Source organism: Falco naumanni, chromosome 8 (assembly GCF_017639655.2).
Source record: "Falco naumanni isolate bFalNau1 chromosome 8, bFalNau1.pat, whole genome shotgun sequence".
Taxonomy (NCBI): Eukaryota; Metazoa; Chordata; class Aves; order Falconiformes; family Falconidae; genus Falco; species Falco naumanni.
Window position 1 is genome coordinate 45,335,951 of NC_054061.1, and position 21,239 is coordinate 45,357,189.

At 38.3% G+C, this 21,239-nt stretch overlaps 1 protein-coding gene across 8 annotated transcripts in view; it reads left to right on the plus strand.

Annotated features, from left to right (window-relative positions):
- Positions 1-21,239, plus strand: part of RAPGEF4 (Rap guanine nucleotide exchange factor 4) — a 158,566-nt gene that overhangs the window by 98,224 nt on the left and 39,103 nt on the right. For 7 of the 8 annotated variants that reach the window (XM_040603595.1, XM_040603593.1, XM_040603598.1 and 4 more), the window contains 9 exons: positions 2,680-2,733; positions 3,034-3,140; positions 5,008-5,129; positions 6,642-6,825; positions 12,978-13,062; positions 16,062-16,122; positions 16,861-16,937; positions 18,060-18,206; positions 19,502-19,617. In XM_040603595.1, the coding sequence (XP_040459529.1) occupies positions 2,680-2,733; positions 3,034-3,140; positions 5,008-5,129; positions 6,642-6,825; positions 12,978-13,062; positions 16,062-16,122; positions 16,861-16,937; positions 18,060-18,206; positions 19,502-19,617 (953 nt within the window). The remainder of the gene's footprint in view (positions 1-2,679; positions 2,734-3,033; positions 3,141-5,007; positions 5,130-6,641; positions 6,826-12,977; positions 13,063-16,061; positions 16,123-16,860; positions 16,938-18,059; positions 18,207-19,501; positions 19,618-21,239) is intronic. The other variant, XM_040603594.1, reaches the window with a different exon arrangement.

Consider the following 21,239-nt stretch of genomic DNA (forward strand, 5'->3'; position numbering starts at 1 on the left):
CTTTTTGTAAACCCCCTAGTTTCTGCTTTCTGTGCATTTCCTTCTTGTATTTCAATGAAAAGCTCTTTCATTAGCTGAGTCTTTACTACACCTTCTAGCTCTGTGCTAGTATATATGGTATGTGTGGTTAGTATTGTTTGTTTAAGTAACTGCAAGCTCTCTTCAACTCTTTTTACCATACACTTGCTCCCCCATGACCTGCTCTAGGAATTTAGCTATCAGTATTCTGGTTTTATGGAATTTTTTTCTTCCTAGACCATTGTTTCCACTTTGATGTTCTTACTTCCTTCTGTAAAGTTCTGACACGGGACTATTTCATGATCACCTTCACCCAAGTTACATTCTGTCTTTGCAGCTGATCCTTCTGTATTGGTCAGGATCAAATGTAGGTGAACAAGCCTTCCTGCTGCTTTCTGCAGATTCTTGTGCTGCACCTTAGCTTTCACCTTGGGTTTTTTCTGTACTTTTGGGTTGAATCAGATTTCTTCTAAATGCTCTCTTTTATTTTCTTTTTTTTTTTTTTTTTTTCATTAGGATGGGAGATTTATTGACAAATCTTCATCTATATTAATTTTTTCCCCTACTACTTTTATGCATTTTTGTTGCAGCTTAACGAAAACTCTTAATGAACAAAAATGTGTATTCATTTTCATTGGTCTATTGCTGTAAAAGTTTCTTATGTTTTGTCTTACACATTGTATATCTCCTTTCAAGTGTATTCTTAACTAGAAATAAAATCTGGAAGCTAGATTGAGTATATTGTGCTTTACTGATTTTAAAAAAATAATCTTTTAAGAGCATAGAATTTAAAAATTATTTTCATAGTGACTTAAATGCCAATTTAGCCAACCATTTAAGTATATATTTACCTTCAGTCTCATAGAGCTTGATGAGGACTTGAAATCCTTTAAAAAGAAATTGGAAGGAAAAATTATTACTACTCAGAGTGATATCTCTGACTTCATTGTTTATTTATATAGTTGTTTGAAACTGTTATTCAGTGGGTTTCTTTGCATTAGAGGCATCTTTCAAAAGATTATTGCTATTCATAGCGTGCTTTAACTGCAAATGTAGACTGTCTAAATCATGTTCCACATAGTACCAGGAACCAAGAAACATTGAGAGATGTTCTACGGCTGTTCTGGTGGGACAGAAATATTTGTAATTTAAATGAGTCTTTGAAAAGTTGTTGACTTATTAATGAGAAAAATCAGGAATCCCAGTTTAATTGTATGGATTTGCCTTTTTAGAGACTTCTTGTAAGGTAGGAGTGGAAATGAAAAACCATTTGCATTACTTTCCATATACAGGCTTCTCCATTAAGATTATCTTTATTGATTTTTGTTATGTGCTTCCCTCATTCTCCCCTTCCTGTCTGACCTATAGTCTCCTGGTGCATTTGTAGCTCCTAGCACTATTTGATTACTACAAGGTCTTTATCACATCATTAAAGCCCTGTGGGAGCTAACAAACAGATGTCCAGCTTAAGAAAGCTGATACCCGTCAACCCAGCGGTACATGGCGTGTGTCTCACCACACACATACTTCTGACCCGGTGTCCTGCCCTTGCTGTGTGGGTTAAAGGAGCCATGGCTGCCACGGGCCGAGGTGCAAGGTCTTGCCTTGGTGGGAAACCTCTGTGTTTGGCATGATCTGCCTTCTCGGCAAGCGCAGAATCCCAGCCAAATCCAGCCCTTGTGTCATGTCTCCTGGCATTTCTCACTAGAAGTAAATTTGGTCCATGCTGTTAACTACCAGTCCCAACAAAGCAAAACATCTTCTCATCATCCTGAGGTAGCAGCTGAACTGCTGAACAGTTTTGCTCTCCTTTGTCTCCATTTATACTGTCCTTTAACCCTTTACTTTCCTTTCTCCTCTGGGTTGTGCTATATGCTTCCTGTCTCCTTTCACGTGTTTATTACATGCCTGTTTTCCCACTTCTTTTATCCTCCTTCCCTGCTTCTCTCTTGTAGCCCCGATAGTCTTACCTTTCACTTTTCCCTTTGCAGAATCCAGTCACCGCCTTTACGTTTTGCTTTTTCCTTCACCAGCCCCTTTGTGAAAGTCCTTACCCAGGTCTCTGCGAGTGGCCTGCATGCTCTTGCATTTCAGAGGGTGGCTATGAGAGGGTTGCCAGCTAGGCCTCACGATAGTTTAGAAGAGACAGATAGCGGGGCCAGAGCTTTTCTTTATTGCGGTTTCTTGTGCTATGCTGTAAGGGAGAAGAGAGCTGAGCAGGAAAAGGTGCTGAAGGAGGAGAGATTTTCCGGGGGGGGGGCCCGAATGGCGGAGGCAGCCACCTGCAGAGGAATGCTTTCATGCCCATTGTGGGTCAAAAGCAGCAAGCAGAAGAGCTAGCTATGCCTGCGTAGCTTCAGATCTGGTGTGATGTTTGGCCACTGCACACTTCATTAGTACTTCAGAAAGTTTAACACGCATTTGTTATTCATCTTCACATGTCATGTCACTGTTTGAATTTGCTGAGCTTTAAGAGCAAAGTTTATCTCCGGGATGTCTTCAGAGAGCTTTTTCTACTCGCGTGCCCTGGGCAGAGCTTGGGCTTACGTGTCATTCTTTGTTTTAACAGCTTCTTTGTTCAGTTTTTTATTTCAGTCTTTATTTTATTTTACCGTTCAACCTTTAAAAATGTATTTCATTTAATTTCATTTTATTTTTCAGACACCTCTTATTGAACCTCACATCCCACAACGTCCTACTAAAACCATTACACAGGTAATAGGACATAGGTGTGCTGTAGAGCCAGGCTGCTGCTAGACAAATGGAAATAACTCCGATTTCCAACATTGTGATGTGTATCAGCTGAAGTAATGCTTTCTGTTAGATGTGATAAGTATATGAGGCTTAAAATCCTGAATAAATACTACATCGCTCTGCAAAAGTAAGCATCTGTGCAAGGACTTTTACCTTAGGGAAAAGAGAACTTGTGGGTTTTTTTTGCAGAAAGCAGTACAGAGATTGCAGAAAGTTTAAAATCTGTGTCTTGGTCCCTTTTTTTTCTCCATGATCACCAAGGTTCCTTCAGAAAAGATCCTCAGAGCTGGAAAGATTTTGCGGAATACAATTCTGTCCCGAGCACCTCACATGATAAGGGATCGTAAATACCATCTGAAGACTTACAGGTGTGTGAGCTGATTGTATAGAGGTCTCTGAATTTTTATGCCTGCCATCCTCTGATTTGTGATTTATGCCTTGCCATACTTGCAGGTCTCAAAAGGTCTGAAATTATTCTGTGATGCTATTTGAGTCTGGATGTTATGCAGTCTTTAATGGGCCTGGTAAATCTTTTCTCAAGTAATTTGACTGAAAATTGAGTCCATGATTGTGAACAGAGCGTTCACATTCAAAAACTCTTCCAAAGTTAATAGCATAGTTAGCTGGAATATTCTGTGCAATACCAAGTTAAAATGTAGATTCTGTTCTCTTTGTATAACAGTAAGAGATAATGGGAAAGTTCATTAATATATTACGTTACTGTACTGATTGCTACAGCAGTGTTGTTCAGCGTCGAGTTCTGAAAATTCAGCTGGTGAGAAACATTCCTTATGTAGGTTTTCTCCTCTATTTAAAATTATATTTGCTCAGTGTATTGCCAGGCTTTCTTATCTTCCTGCTGGTGGCAGCACTGCCTTGCTGAAATGAGATAACAATGGCACTTGTAGAATAGTAATATGACTTCAAAGAGTCAGAATCTATGTATGTTGGCTTAAGAAACAATCAATTTGTTTTAGTGTCTACTGTTTAAATCAAATATCTAATGCATTATTTAGAGTATATTTAAATAAAAATTGGTTTAAAATCTCTGAGTATGTCTTTTTCTAAATAGTCAATCAAAATGTTGGTGATCTGCTTTTGAGATAAGTGCATTGATTTTCCATATTTCAGTCCAAAATGTGTTTGGAGTTTGTGAGTTAATCTGAGAATATATCATGATATGCCATTGCTCATTGTTCCAGAAGAACAAAAGAGCATGTATGATAAATGAAGACCGGTGCTGGTCCAAACAATCGCACCATTTTATCTTATACATAATTGGGAAAAAACTCTTACTGTTCTCTCTTTGATTTTTTTTTAAATATGAAAGGCCAAAATTTAGATTGGGTCCAGGTGAGAGAAAGTTTTGTCATCAAAATGGGATTTTAATTGGAAGAGCATTATTTCAGCTCAATTTCAGTATTACCTATTTCCTTAGTCTCCGAGAGTGATGCATGAATTGTGAGCCACGAGAGCCTGTCTAGAAGGACTAGCCAGCTTCCTCTCTGTTCTGCGTGTGATCAGTTACAGATTTGTATGGGTTTGATCCCATTGCTTATTTGCTTCTGTTCTGCCAAGTATGACAAAAAATTTTATTTAGTTGACCATGTGGCTTTTTGGTTTTTTCCCCCCTCTTTGGGCATTCTCCAGACCTTGAGGCCTGTTGTTGTCTGCCTGTGGGTCATTCAGGAGCTGCGAGGTGACCAGCACCTACCATGACAGAGCCTCAGAAATGCTGTAGACAAACCAGTAGTCCCCAGATACAGTGTGGGCAGAGTTTGATTACAAATGGAGGAACACCCTCATAACACCCACTCTTCCCGTGGAGGCTGTTCTCATTGGCAAAGCTTTTACGGTGTTAGATGATTGTTTTAACACAGGATTCTGAAGAGCGTGAGGCTTTTGCTTTCCCATGGTATACGGAGAAGGTTTTCTTTGAAATCTAGGTTGGAGGTTATTGCAACAGGTCTTCTACCAGGTGCCACAGGCTCAATCTGATCCCCTGAACTTTGCATTTCCCAAAACACTTGTCATTCTGTTGAGGTGATCCTCTCAAAACTGAATACCTTCACTGGTATTTTAAGCATGTACGCATAGATGGTGGTATTGTGTTTTCCATAGCGAGATTTGACTAAGGTTAGACAGAGTTTAAGGTATCATTGTTCTTGGCAGACAGTGTGTGATCGCTCTCTGGCTAGCTGCCTTTTCATTTCTATCTATTCATTTGTCCTTCAGGCAATGCTGTGTGGGGACGGAACTAGTTGACTGGATGATGCAGCAAAGTCCTTGTGTCCATTCACGAACCCAGGCTGTTGGCATGTGGCAAGTATTGCTGGAAGAAGGTGTTCTTAACCATGGTAAGATAGAGAAAATCAGCATCTTTACTAAAACATGGGCAAAGTGTGACATCAGTGCCTCTCTAGATCTCTTTCATGAAAAACAAAGGGATGATGAGCCCAAAAGAAATGCTGCAGAACAGCTTGTTCGTTCGTAAATGCAGGTGCAACACACAGACAGTATTCCACAAATCTTGCTACCAATATACCTTTTAAATTTACGAGAATATTGAAAAGTAAACAAACAATTTATAATGATAACTCTGATACTTAGGAGTACACTGACTTGTTCATATATTGCAAGAGCTGGATAGCACTCAGGCCAAAACCAAAAGATGTATTACCATACACAAAACTGATCTTCATCAAAGATCTGCAGCATTTGGAAGTGAATGTGAGCACTTGTACTCGAATCCATAATTTTGGAATGATTTTTAGTGGATTTGGAATGATTTTTAGTGGATTTGGAATGGTTCCCAAATTCAGCACTCCAAATATTCCAGTGCAGATATCTGGGATTTTGTTAGTTTTCTGACTGTATTTTACATTGATTTTCAGTTTCCATTTGGCAGGATTTACTCAGTAACAGGATATTATAGCCCTCAAAAGGGTAGCTTTCTAAAGCAATATTCATATTTGAAGCTGTGCATGTACAGTTTTAGTAAATTCAGAAGAGCTGCTCTATTACAGTACACTTCCTTTTAACCTCTGTTGTGCTTCCCATATCCCAGGGAGGAATTTCCATGCTGAGAAGACAGATTGTTTCCACCGCTTCCTTACCCCAAGGGCTTTAGCTTTAATTCCTGCCAGATACTCCCTTGAACTCCCAGTTGCAAGCTGCATCATAGTATCCAACTCAACATCACTGACTTGCTTGGAAGACCAAGGGCTTGTCCTTTACCATATCATAGCCTCTTTTTAGATAAAGTTCTTCTCTTGGCTGCCTTTCAGTTCAGTTCTTCCACCACGACACAGGTCGATGAACTTGCCCCTGGGATTATATCTTGATGATGTACATTTCTGGTACATCAGAAAGAGTTTAAATGCTTTTGTTACCTTTTAGCCCAGTCTGAAACATGTAGGGCAAGGTGTTCGTGCTAGGGAACACCTCTTAGAAATTGATGATGTAACCATTTTCCCCAGTGTGAATTATTTGCTTAAATAAAATGGTTTGAAACAAAACCAGATCTAATAAGAAAAAAACACATGCATGTATGTATACATGTATACATGTTGTGTATATGCACACATATGTATGTTGTAGAGAATAAGATCTGTCCCAGCTGAAACCGGGACACGCACAACACACATATATAGAAGCCTTTTAGAAAGCATTTGTAGTACACAATTTAAAAGTGTACCCTTCAAGCTACATCATTTGGATATATGTGAGAAATGAAGGTGTTTCATAATCTTGCAATTTCTCTGTAGCTTTCTTCCCTTCTTAACTAATAAAACTGTTGCTACACAAATTTCTACAAGGTTAACTTTAATGAGGAGAGCTTAGTGTCTCATATGTTGTGTTGTTCTCAGTGGACCAGGAACACCACTTTCAAGACAAATACTTGTTTTACCGATTTTTGGATGATGAGCGGGAAGATGCCCCTTTACCAACTGAGGAAGAGAAAAAGGAGTGTGATGAGGAGCTGCAGGATACTATGCTGCTTCTGTCTCAGATTGGGCCAGATGCTCACATGAGGATGATTCTTAGAAAACCGTAAGCACATTAATGAGTTAATATTATACATGAGCCTTCCTTGTGACATGGAAACAAGATAAATCTACATTTATTATCAGGCATCTTTTAGCCAGTTATTTCACTTCAGTGCCAGTTTGTTCGGTCTCTGAAGTTTTTAAGTCTGCATTAAGTCATTTCCAGTCCTTATTAATGGTTATAAGTTGAACTGTGTGTTGAGAATCACCATCAAAGGCTTTGAATGCCATCATACTCACCTTGAGGAAAATGCTACATTATGATTTTTTATCTTGTTCCTGAGCCTCCCCAAAAGTAAGTTGTAGGTAACAGAAGAGTCCTGCTCTGTTAACACTTTCTGTGTAGATGTGCCATTCAATTAACTATGCTGCTTTCAGTTATTGTGAGTAGAGTGGTAGGGTGGCAGCAGGTACCTTTCAAGTACAATTGTCAGTGGCAGGCATTAATTAGATTTATTCTTGATAGAACTTTATTGAATTAAGACAGGCTGGACGTGGCCTGTTGCGGTTTGCTAGCAAGGTGTGAAATGTGGATCTGTGGGTTTATTTATCCATTTTTATTGTTATAAAATCAACACATGCTCTCTGTACCTAGGCCACAGAGGATATCTGCCTAACCTTTTCATAGCTATCAGATCATGTCCTTTCACACATCGGTGGGCTAACCATCCTTTCAACAATATATTCTGGTCACACTGAAAACTGCGCTAAAGGCCTTTTTTATAGGCAGCTTTATAGTGACTTCAAAGCAACCAGTATAAACTCTGTTTGACCCTCCATTGAAGGCAACCTCTTCATTATGCAGGTAGTGTTTAAGGGCCACTGAGGACACATTTTACTGCTAATCAAGCACACTGAGAGTAATGAATTACTTAAACTCATCTCACTGAAGATTTACTTGTAAGGGTCAAATCAAGAAAGATACATACACAAAGCTGGATTCTGCTCCTTTGAGGCCATTGGAAAAGTTTGTCTTTGCTGTAGGATAGAAGTGGGCTCTGCCTACATGAGAAACTTTTTTATACTAAAAATGTTTTGAATCTGCTTAACACAAGTGCTTGCTCCTGTTCTATTCCTGTCTTTATCCTTCCCCCGCTCCTTTCTTGTCTCTGTGTTGTCTGTTTAGATTGTAAGCTCATTTAGATGGCATTTTTCCAAAACCTGATAAAAGCATCTAGTTTCAAAAGTGTCATCAGATACTTGTGCCTTTAAAAATAGGTATTGCTGCCATGCAGCAATAGTTTTAAAAGTATAAATTCTCTTTCCTCTGTTTAATAGATGCCTAGTCAAACACAACCAAAGGATCACTCACTCCCTGTCACAGAAAATACATAGACAAACCAGACTGGGAGCATGGTGGTTCCATAAACCCTTATGGTGTCAGGGAAGCGAGTGAGGTGTTTTCCCCTCACATAGATGTCCTGTGCGTTCTCGACTGGGGAGCGGAAGGGTTTCCTGCACCCATGAGCAGACACCTTTACCTCAGACTGACTGAGCAGGCTGGCTCTTGGAGAATTGCCCTCTTAGGTTATCCTGGGTTTTGGCTGCCTACTACATTTGTTTTCCATCATAACTTTCAGAGCAGACAGTGTAAGTTTACCCTGGCAGGATCGATGTTGATTATCATCCACAGTCCTTGCAGACAGCTGAAAGACTGGAATGATGCTGTGGAAAGTACTGCTTTCCCCTCTGTGTTGTCACTTGCATAGCATCATCTGAAAGAATATTCATAGGAGCTTTTTCATGCAATATAGTGAGGGGAAAGAGGTTTTCTCAAGACTGACAGCAATCTGACATCTTTCCCTATCCGTGTCCCTGAAAGTGCTTATTTTTGCTGCCCTTTGCTCATGGAAGCAAGCCTGTACTGCCAGGCACCGTATTATCTACCGTTCTAGTATTCAGTTTACATACGTTATGATTTTGTTAGTTGAAAATCCACCCTGGGCTGAGCTGTGCCAAAGCTGTTAAAATCTCCATGAATCCTCAGAGTCCTGCTAGTTTTGAGTAGACACGGTTACAGCTGCCAGAAGTTCAAGGAACTGTCAGGGCTTCAGAGATGGTGGCTCTAGCTGACCTGAACAGGACCCACAATTTTCAAACCAACACAGCTGCATTTTATAATAGTCACCATTTCCAGAGAGGTTGCAGAACTCAGATAATTACCCTGAAAGAAATAAGACAATATTCTTTGATGAGAAGATTACTTTGAGAATTTGATTGTATAATGAAGCTGTTGCTTTGAAAGGTACTTTCTATTGTTCAAAATCTGAAAATCTCTAGCAAAAAGTGTCACTTGTTTTGACAGCAGACTTAAAAAATTCTCTGTTTATTACATTAACTGCAGCATTTTAACTGTCAAACTGTGAAAGAATGTTCTATAGTTTAAAAAACAGAATAGAGCTCAGGGAAATTTTTGGCAGGCTCTTGTTGCTATTGGGTGTTTTTTTTTCTTTGGAAACACATACACTGAATGTGAAAATAGCTTTTTGTGAAGTAGCAAACAGCTCTCTGCTCCTTTTAATGCCTGGAGCACAGGTGCAGACCTTGAACAAGTCCCTAGAAAAATTATTATAGAATTAACACAGCTCTTCCTTACAAGTATTTCTGTCCTTCAGTATGAAAATACATCATGAAAACATTTTAATAGATATTTTTATTTGATTTTAATGGTGTTCAGATATAGGTAACTTGATGGTAAACCCTAATTAAATAGGATGCTATAATACATAGCTAAACATAATAACAGGAGTCTTTAAAGGGAGAATGATATTCATCAGACAACAGTATTTAACTCAGATGATATTATGGATTATATTCTTTTTTTTAATACTCTAGGCTACAGTAAGTTAGCAGTATGACTGAAATAATAAATCTGTGTTATATATTCTTGGTGACTTCACTCAGCAAAGTTTTTTCACAGTACAAAGACTGATATTACATGTGACCAGTAATCAAATTTTAGTGTCATTTGCAGAAGTAAGCTGGACAGGATGCTAGGGAGAGGAAGTGAAAACAAATCTAAACATGGTGAACAGCACAAAATACATACATAATCAAATAACAGTTATTGCTAAGAATCTATAGCTTTTTGAAGGTCTTGTAAAAATTAAGCAAGATATATTTATTCTCTTGTTCTTAAATTTTTTTATTTAAATATTCTACCCAGCTGTTAGTGGTAAGAACCACACTGGATTTCTCCATAAAGGCTGTATTAAGTTCCATAGTCCTTGATGGAGTTTCCTGCCAACAACATTTAATAAAGCAAGTGTTATTCCTGGGACAGGAAATACAAATTATTTTTCCACATGTCAGTTCACTTACATTGATGGGTACTATATGTGGTAAATGGTATTTATAGAGTTAATCAAGGAGCAGTGATTCAAGTACAAAGATTCTGTAATTAGCTTCCATGCTAGAGTAAGTGACCATGCATTCACTTTATCACTTTCACACTCAGAGGCAGGTAGTGGGTAAAATTATTAATGTCTCCTATATATTCTTTGTGGTACTTGAAAACAAAATTTGTATTCCAGAAATATATGCTTATTTGACATATAATCACAATGTCATGGGGTCTCTGATCTTTTGGCTTGTTCTTATTATTTGAGAATTTTCTGGTTAGCTGTGTAATAAAAATAATCAATAATATTGCTTGTATGTACATGGTTTGTCAATGGCAAAGTACTATGTTATTGTCAACATCCTAGTCACAGAGAAGCTCAATGTCTCTGACCTTGATAAATTCTCCAAACACTGAACAGTTTTTATTGATCACTTAATATCACCTGAGTTCTGCTGTTCATTAATGTGTAGCCTCGTTCTCTACCTATTCCATTTATTATCCTGTCTATAACCAGCTATTGCTGTTAGAGTGTGTCCCCTGCAGAAACTAGGTCTTTACACAGCAGGATCCTAGAAATCAACATCAGTGGGTCACCACACAGGTTTTACGGAAGCAGCGATGCCTAATATCTCTCCATGTGACATCTGCAGGCACAGTAGTAAAGACTGGGTACGTCCACTATAGATCATCAGTCCTCCCAATGTGCTAACACAGGAGGCAAATGAACATACCAAAAGAAGAGTGTACCCTTTTGTCTTGATAGAATTTGATGTATTAAGACATGATCCTTTTTATTTTAATTTCATGTAGAAATTTGTTAATTTTTTACACTGTTTTCCGTTTTCCAAAACATGCTGGCTTTGCAAGCATGTAATAGAGTTAATTTTTTTACTTGCTATGGGAAGTATTATTTGTTAAAATCCTTACCTTGCGTTTCTTAAATCTCCAGTGAAAGGTAGCCACTGCTGGCTTAGCTTTATTCTGCACTTAATTAAGCTGCTACTGCCCCACATAAATCACTAGGAATGGCAGCCTTATAATTTCAAGCCAAATTTAGAAATAGTAAAGAGTTTTTTGAGTCACTAGAGGGCACAGCAGTACCAAATCACTTTCTGTTTCTCCCTTAACTGTATGAGAAAAGAATAGTTTCATCGAATTTTTTTTTTTTTCTAAATTGGATTTTAATTTGGGGAATAATAAATGCATGTCATTGGTAAGTGAAGAATGGATGAAAAGTACAGCTTGCTTAGCAGAGATGTTGGTTGTCCTTATGTTTTCTATGACTTCTTCAGTACTTCTGAAAATCTCCATCAAGCTTCTTCTGTAAGAAGATGCAATATAACTGCAGAGTGGCATGATTGCTGGGTGCTTTCTCTACCTCACACATGATTAGGTGATTAGGCAGAAAACCTACAGAGCACTATATTACTTTATATGACTTCCCTGATTCTCTAGATACTAGAACGTCCTGTAACGTTGACATTTTAGGAGGAAAACTTCTGTCAGAAAGGTTCATTGCGACATTTTTTTAGGACTGTCCAAAGATTCAACTGTGCTGTTAATTCTTTTGACACCACATGTTGCAGACAGCAGGATTTGGAACTGTGCACTAGCCTGTTCTTAATGTTGGCATGGAAACCTTCTCCTTTGAAACTCCTGCCCCTGGACTGGACTTCCTGTACCCCATTTCCTCATATCTTAAATGTATCCTCTCTCCCTTCTTATGACTAGATTGCTCTTTTCTTCTGTTCTTGGCCCATGGATTTAATTATTTATATTCTTCTTTTCACAAATGTAAAGCACATTGTTTGAAAGGACTTAGTCCTATAAAAGTAACTTGGGATAATGCTTTAAAGGATTTTTTTTTCCTCTGTGTGTGTGTATGTAACTCCAATGCACTGCCTGAAATTATATCACAGGAGAATTTGTCCTTTTAGAAAGTAGGATTGTATTAGACACTTCAACCGAAGAGGATCTTGTCTGTGGGCAAAAGATCAGGAGTTACGCAAGCTCCTACAAATCCTTCTCATAGGTACCGTTTATTAGATCCTCCAAAGCATCTCTGGCACATGGTAGTCCTCAGAGTATTTATATCCTTTTTTAGCAATCAGAAATTTTTGCAGTGCATAGACTACAAAAATGCAATTATTGCAGTCGCAGTGAAATGTTGTATAAATTCCTCATTCCTTGTTGTGCTATAGGATTATTCCTTCATCAATGTATGCTTTTTATTAATGGCAGCTTCTTGTATTTTTCAGTGAGAGAAGTTGAAACTGCTGAGTGGTTCTGATTTACCTTTGTGGCTAAACAACAGCACTCAGCATTAACTCTGCAGCAGTCATTTACTGTCCTCCAAGATGCACTGCTGCCTCTCCCAATTTGTTCAGCAGAAATTCACGCACTCCTTTATAAACCACTACTACTGTCTGTTTGCTACAACTAATTAGCGGCACATGCAAAAAAGAGTGCAGGTCCCACACTCAGGAGTCCTTTTGAAAGGAACAGATCTTTATGTACCATTTCTGATTTATCTGACCATTTTACATATAGAACACTTGATTTCATCTGGAAAGCTGCCTAATCAGGGTCTCTCTAAAGTGGTTGCCATGGCTGCTGCTCGGTGTCATTCAGGTGGTTTCGTAGTGCTTCCATCCTTTGTGTGTTTCAGTCCTCCGGCCAGAATCATTGTTTAGTCCCTGTTTATTGACAATGTACCCTTCATTAGACACTACAACAGCATTTTGTGTTGTTTTGTACTTCTCTGATTTTGGGCATTTATTGCATTTTGCTGTCCTTTTATCTTCTCTGTATAGGCCTGGACAGAGAACTGTAGATGACTTAGAATTTATATATGAGGAACTTCTTCACATTAAGGCCTTATCTCATCTTTCTACCACAGTAAGTATTCTTAAAAATATAACTCATTACCAAAAGGGACGTTTTTTTGATGCTTTACTAGAATTGGAGTGCCTATAACCCTTTCCATTTATACTTGCCATGCAAAGAAGTTATTTCCACCTGTGAGGACTGCCCAAGCACTATGCAGATTTAGGTTGTCTTTTGGATTTCAGATATAATTCTTTTCATGTGTTTCTGCACAGCTGCTACCTCGCCCACTTGGCACAGGTGCTCCCATCTGGGTCCATATCTGAGTTTAAATTAAGATGCATGCAATCTGACCTGACACCTGGGAATGTGGTGCTCCTGAATTTTGCAGAATAGATGTCTGATTTCTGAACTGTAAGAAGTCTTGGCTTTGACCAGTTAGGAGGGGGAATTACACAGTGCAGAAAGGTGTACAGGGTAATGCTGGCTGGTTAGTTTGGTCGTTGAGTGAAGGAAGCCTCATTAGACACCTTCTCTCTGAGTGGGCAAGAACAATGTAGAGAACCAAGAATAGATGAAATGGAGAAAATGCCTTGGAGGAGAGAAGGTAAATGTTTAAAGTCTCACCATCACTGACACACTGTGTAGGTAACTGAAGCAAGCTAAATAGCACTTGGTAGCAGCAAGATGCGGGTGCTTTCAGAAAAAGGAAGCCAGTCAGAAAGTAGATTTATGTTTGGCAATATCTCCTTTGGAAGCTCTTGATATTTTCAGTAATTCTCAGCTAACTTGGACAGATGCAGCTAATAATGAAGCTACAGAAGTATTACAGAAAGATAGTGCGCCGTGCAAGCATACAACACCTGAGCAATGTTTTTTGAAAAGACTATGTAACCAGATTTAGTAACTGAGCTAAGAGGGAACAGCTAGACAAAATCCTTAAGCATCTCTGGGATGCAGAAAGTATTTAAAGAAAGACTTCTGTAACATCCAGAAATCACACTTTTCAAATCAAACAAAAGAAACTACCCAAGGTAGAGAGATACTGAGAGGGTGTGGGAAACACTCAATACTACAGACATAACCCAGAACAAAAAAACCTGAAACATGGAACGTTTCCAGCTCAGAAGAAATTCAGACTTGGTCAGAATCCACAGCAGATAGCATATAGAACAAAAATGGCAAATGATACAAACTGCAAGAAGTACTTGGCATTTTGAAGAAGTGCAATTAATTCTATGTTTAGTAGGAATTTGGAAATGCCAGCATATTACATGCAGCATGAACCAAAGCAGAAGACAGAAACCATGACCAGTCTAGAGGAAGCCTTCAGAGGAGCAACAAACAGCATCGCTTCTATGAACCATAAGATTAATGGTCAATCAACTTGGAAGCAGATGGGATGTATATTCATTTTAAGCAAGCTGTAATTCCTAAAGTATTAAGTTTTCTAGATATGCCACGAGCAGTGGGAAGTAAAATGGATAAAAGTCAAGTCACATGGTGGTGAACCCTGCTAGAGAAGCCTGTGAAGTTAATATATGAATGAAAAACAATTACATAATACAGTGTTAAAAACGAAATTCTTGGCTTCATCAAGAGGATTCATACATTGAAGAGGCAAATGACTGAAACAACTGTGAAGACATCTCAGGACGTACAAGGACAGGAACGCTCTCTGCAATGTGCAGAACAGTGCTAATGGGGCTGTGTTTCCAATACTCATGAAAGCATCATTGCCTTCAGGCAGAGGCTATAAAAGAGCTCGGTGAGCTAACAGTTATAGAAATCACAGACCTTTGGGTGCGTTCACTGATGGTGTATTATAAAATTCTGTCCAAACACCTCTGTTTATCCCTCTTCTCCAGACTGCAACAAAGATTGCTTTGTACTGGCTGTCAGGAAGGAGTTCTGGGAGAGGTGGCTGGTCTGGTGTGTTTATGCTTGGTGCCTGAGTAAAGGTTTGGTGGGTGCCCTTAGGACATCAGAGCCTAAGTTTGTCCACTGATCTTAGGAGATACCTCCACCAGACTCTCATCTGGATTGTGTCCAGAATTTGAGAGTTCCACCCCAAGTTTTTCTTCATGGCTTAAATTTTTTTTTCAATTTAAACAGTTGGGAGAATAGGGTGAAAACATTGCTCTAAGTATATGTTGGAGCCAGCTTTTGATGGTTAAGTTACACGGTAGTACCTCTGTCACCAGCTGACATTCTCTGAAAACAGGAATCCCGCTAGTTGGAAATCAGCCTCCAGGTCCTTGGAGACTTGCAACTGTATGAAGAGAAACAGAAGGCACACAGGAAAACTCAGGATAATATGAGGTTCCCAGTGCTGCTACTATTTTGTGCAAGTAACACTAACAGTGTTTGCAGTGAGAAAAAGCAGTTGCGAACAGTGGCTCACTAGAGGTAACTGCCCAGTCAGTCATAAGAGCTAATCACACCAGAGCAACCCAAACCCAGTGAGGAGCGGGCTGACACCAAGCCCAGTGTCACGTTCTCTGGTTCCTGGATGAGGTAGTGAGCTGGCCGCTTTGCCCGGGAAGCTGTCAGGCAGAGAGGGGCCTCAGCAGGTCCAGATGGCTGTGCCTCACAGCTCAACATAGCAGAAGTGGCCAGGCTTGTGTCAGTAAGGGGAAGGATACCAATTTCTCAGGGAAGAGCCGGAGTCCTGCAGAGCCCTATGAAGTAATTGACAATTGCTACCTGTCTTCTGTGATAGATTAACTATTGCTGTTTGAAATTTTCCATCATGTTAACGTTAATGTTAATTGTTAATGATGGTTTCATGTGTGTGTGTAAGAAGAAAGATGTGGAGACCTGGATCCTAAAGATGCCCTTGTCTGAGCTATTTGGAACCAGGAAATGTGAAGGTTTGTGTTCTGTCAAGCAGATCAGTAGGAAACAGGACATCAAATGAAGCAGCCCATTGTCTGGCTGTGTGACTCTGAATGAGTGCTGAACGATGCAGAGGGAAGGAAAGCAGTAACTGGGGTATATTATGTGACTTCCTCTCATCAGGAAGAATAAGATATATACAAAACCTATAATTTCTCTCTCTTTATTTTAAGGTAAAGCGAGAATTGGCAGGTGTCCTCATTTTTGAGTCACATCCCAAAGCAGGAACGGTCTGTAAGTAAATGGAGTCCTGTCAGATCTTTCTCATCTGTGGTATGAACATTTAAATTCTTAATGTTTAAATTACAAGAGCAAAACTGGAATGCGCTCTTCAAACTTGAGTGGCCTTCAGTGTTTAAAACCTGATGTAATAGGTGTTGGCTTAGTCTGTTGCCAATTGTAGGAACAGTACCAAAATTAATTCTATATTCTTGGTTGGATGTATGTATCACTGACAGTTTGGGCATGCTTTTATCTAGAATTTTGGGTTGGACCAATCTTTATTTAAATTGCATTTTAATGTTACCCCTGTATTAAAAAAGAAAATGCTGCACAAAATAAAGGATATAAAATATTAGTTTACTCAGATGTGTTTATACTAAGTTTTGCCAAATGAATGTCAAATTCACAGCGACTAGAGAACTGGGTTAGAGCACGGTGCTACTGGTGGGATACAAATCTGTGTGCTGAGTAGTAGTTGATAACCTGACAGGTATCGATAGTTGTTACAATTGTCATGGAAAACAAAAGTAACTTTCACATCCATGTAATGAAATGACTACTATATGAGTGTGGGTTTTTTTTCTAAAATCTGAAGGCAATTGCTTTTAAAATCATAGTGTGCCCTTTTTAAACGTAGACATTAGTATGATTGCAGTACAGTTACCTTAGATTTTATTGAGTGCAGAATCTGGACCATTTATATTTTGAATAACTATATTCTCACCATAACATCTTTCCTCTCTCTTGTAGTATTTAATCAGGGAGAAGAAGGCACTTCTTGGTACATTATCCTAAAGGGATCCGTAAACGTAGTCATTTATGGCAAGGTATTTTTTTCAGAAGCCTTTGTATATAGTTCTTATTATTAAAATGTTAAGAGTAAACTGAAGGAATACAGTTTAACTTAGAGCAAAATTACTTTGTCTGAGGAAACAAAATGAATGCAATTTTTATTAAGAAATGATCCAGTGGTTTCACTGATTATACTTCCAGTTGATTGCTTTATAATTTCAGGATACATTACACACTTTCTGAATATAATTCAGAAAAGTTATAGGACAAAGTAATGTGCTGGAATTTGGTGAATTGCCAGACTTTTGTCTCATGGGGGGTTTCGCCCTGTCCCTTTGCCACCATATTTTCTTCTATTTGTACATCTAACTTCTCTCATGGATGTCAGGCATGTCTGAAAGGAGTACTGCTTTGTGACTAGTCATTCTGAGGTTGGATGAATGGCTCCCAAATTTATGCCAGCTCTTCATTTTAGTTAAGCTATAGACTGAAAAGCATCTCTATTAAATTTCCTGTTTATGAGAGAGATTTTTTAAGGCAAAAAATAGGACTTTGATACACAGGAATCCCTTGAGTCTTCAGAAATCTTTAAAAATTTAGAAATCCCTACTTCCATACTGATTTCTCATTCAGTGACAGAACCCTCCATTCTGAACACCAAGCATTTCACCAAAATGTAGCATAGAGGCCCTGATGCTAAGTCATTTCCTAAGTAACCCATGTTTAGCTACATTTTTTACAACACTGGGTAGGCTAGATCCTCTCTTACTATAAATTGGAGTAAATAGAGCACTGCTGATTTACACCAGCTGAGGATGTAGTGTTACATGTTATTTCTGCAAACTTAATTTTATTTTTTACGGCCTCTATAAATAAAAAACAAACAACTCGACAACTTTCTGTCTTCAGCAGGGGTAGAAGAGTCCTTCAAGCTGAATGTAATTTCAGAGAACAAGCCAATTCTTTTCTATTCTTGCTTTTCTTTAGTAATAACCAGCTATCAAGTATTGTATCCTCATCATTATTTTGGCAGTTGATTTCCTGCCAAATAGATTTGATTTGGTATTTGATTGTGAAGTCCAGTGTTTGTACAAGGACTTTCAATACAATCCAGAGTAATGATGTTTTTTTGCATGTAAATGTTTTGCTCTGTGCAGGGTGTGGTATGTACTCTACATGAAGGAGATGATTTTGGCAAGTTAGCACTAGTGAATGATGCTCCCAGAGCAGCATCCATTGTTCTGCGTGAAGACAACTGCCACTTCTTGAGAGTAGACAAGGAAGACTTCAACAGGATCCTTAGGGTAAGAGTGGGAAGGGCCACCCCAACAGCATATCAGAACTTGCAGATTTTTCTAGAGTTTGTCTTATTTTTATGGATATATTGCTATTGATAACCTTGTTTGAAGCGTCCCTAATTACAGAACAGAGATGCGACAGTCTAGAAGATCAAGTGAAGAATATATTAATCAACTTTCCTCTTGTTCTGTTCATAGCTCAGCCATGAAAATGGAACCAAACGCAATCCTTTGTCTCTCACATTTCTGTGGTCTAGAATTTTTCAAGTGCTCATTTTTTTCTTCTGCTGTCCAGGATTTCTGGGTGATCTTTCATCCAAATATTGGATAAAACAAGATCAGCCATTCTCCCAGATAGGTCAGTGTCAGGTACCTTAAACTCAGTAGATTCAAGGCAGAATCAAGTGGCAAATTAAGTAGGCTGCAGGTAAGTAAATACACAGATGCCTTTATCAGAGAGCTCTAGAAAGATACTCCCAGACTAATTTTACAGTTACTCACGTTAGGGCAAATATGTTCCAAAGTCCAGCTGTAGTTCTATAAATACAGGCAGTTTTGTGGTCATTCATAGTATAGGAAGTCAAAACCAGTATCTTTCTGTATTCAAATATATACATGCCCAGTATTGCAGCAATAAAACCAGTCCAGAGTACTGTGCTAGAAAAATGATGTAAGATCATGTTTACTGTATAAAAGGAATGAGGATCCCATTGGCAGTAAAGTTGGGTTGGCCATGGAGACTCCCAGCTGATTTAGCTTTGGTTGATACTTCAAAGAAGATTAAAATCTCCCTGATTTTAATCTGTGTTATTTGAATGCACATTATATTCAATTCTTTTTTTCTTTTTTCTACTGTGATAGGGTAGTAGAAAATGAAAAGTTTACTGACAGTTTACTGAGCCAAGACTAGCTAAATAAGTGCCATTTTCTTTTCTGGTTGAGAAGACAGAAGTCAGATTACAGATAATCATGTTCATGTATAAGTGGGGACAGAGATTACATTACATGTGAAAGGTCTGGGATTTGGGCTCTGCTTTCTGACAACCCTTTTTCCTTTGCATAGGCAGAGATTTTTTACGTGGTTCTTGCTCTAGTCCCTCCCACAATTCTTTGCCTCTTCCTCTAGTGCCAGTGCTTCCCTCTTGATTCTGTCTGGGAGAAAAGCAGAATAAAGATAGATAAATACAGGGGAAAAGAACCAACCCCAGAGTCTTTTGTGTTCGAAAGTCATGCACTTTTTTAGAGTCACTAATCAGCCAAATCAGGTGCAATTACTTTATTAAAAGTAACTTATCTTGCAGGATGTGGAAGCAAATACAGTAAGACTCAAAGAACATGACCAAGATGTCTTGGTGTTGGAGAAGATCCCAGCAGGAAACAGAGTTTCTAATCAAGGAAACTCACAGCCTCAGCACAAGTATGTTTTCATTCAATAGTTCAAATGTCAGACAATGATTAACCTTTTCATACGGTATTATTATCCAAACAATAGCATATTCCCCCTTTCTGTGGAAGAATGCAGTGCATATAAAGTGGGGATTTTTAATCATCAGCTGATCACATGCCCCATACTGGATAATATATCCATTTCCAGCAGCACACCAGTTCTATGTCTTTACACAATAATTCTCTAAAGATCTCACTGTAAATACTTATCTCATGTAATAGCTTCTAAATAGACTGCACATGGAGAATGCTGAAACCTTATTAAGCTGAGCTACTGTGTAAAATACGTGAGGAAAATACTTTGTTTTATTGTTAAGTACAGATATTTTCATCTTGGATTTTGAGCTCTGGATTCTAATAAGAGTTTGCTAGGTACAATTTATGTACAAAACTAAGATCTCATGCAATGAACGTTGCACAGCTTATCTTACAGAATAGGTTTGCACTGTAATAACAATATTCATTATGTTTTCTTTACTTTCTTACTGAAAGGGCAAAAGTACAATTCTGTTTGGATACTACTGCGATAAGAGTAGAGTCAGGCTATTATCATTCCAAATGTTGGTAAAACCCCTAAAGGCTTTGTAAAAACGTTATTTGCAAATGGATGCGCAATTTTCTTCAGAAACAACTGCAGCAAAATAAGCACCAAGAAGTTTTGAATCCTTTACGATAGACCATACTTTTTCTCAAAGGAAAAGCTAATTTACTGTGAGATATTTTGAGTATAGTTTTTATCTGATCTGGGATTTCATATACCTGTTTTATCTGCCTAACTGAATGTAAAGATTTGTAAAAATCTGTGAAGGGTTTTTTTATACACACATTTCACATATTTCAGAAACTGTCATTTCATCTTTCACTTGATCTATTGGAAAAAACAAAGTATGCCCCCAGGAAAACATGTACTCTTACAACAAATTTTTCATTGTCTAAATGGGGGGAACTGGACTGCAGCTGGTGGACTTGCATCAGCAGCTGCAATGCAGAGCAACTTGGTTATAGATTTAAATGCATTTTCTTGGGTCTGATAAATTTTTCATACTTAAAAAGTGAAAGTTTAATTTAAACATACTTCAAACACTACCTTCCTTGCAAACTGTTTGCATGAGCATTATTTGTATTACTCTAGCATTTTCTTGTTCAGAATTTGATAAAAATAGCTAGAGACATTGATGGTCTTTGGTTAAGTTAGGCTGTATTCTAGAGCTTACATTCCAGAAATCTTTTCAGGTAAAGCTCAGAATTTCATTTCTATATATATTTCATGCATTTGGTCAGCTTTTTGGTACTAATCAATGTGCCAGCAAGGCAGCTTTTGCTGATAATAATGACAAACAGATATAAGCTACACAGTTCACTGTCTGTTTTTCGGCAGTCAGATTACTTTGTTAATACTGTGTTGGCAGCATCTTTTTGTTTAATATATTTCTAAGTGATTTCACTGGGTTTGGAGATAACATTGTTTCTTTTGTTAGTAAATAGAGTAAGTGGTTACATTTATGCTCGAGAGTCCAAATCAAAGTTACTGATGCATTCTGATTTCCAGAATGTGTTACTGGAATGTGTTAGCTGAGTGTTCAGTACTTTTGA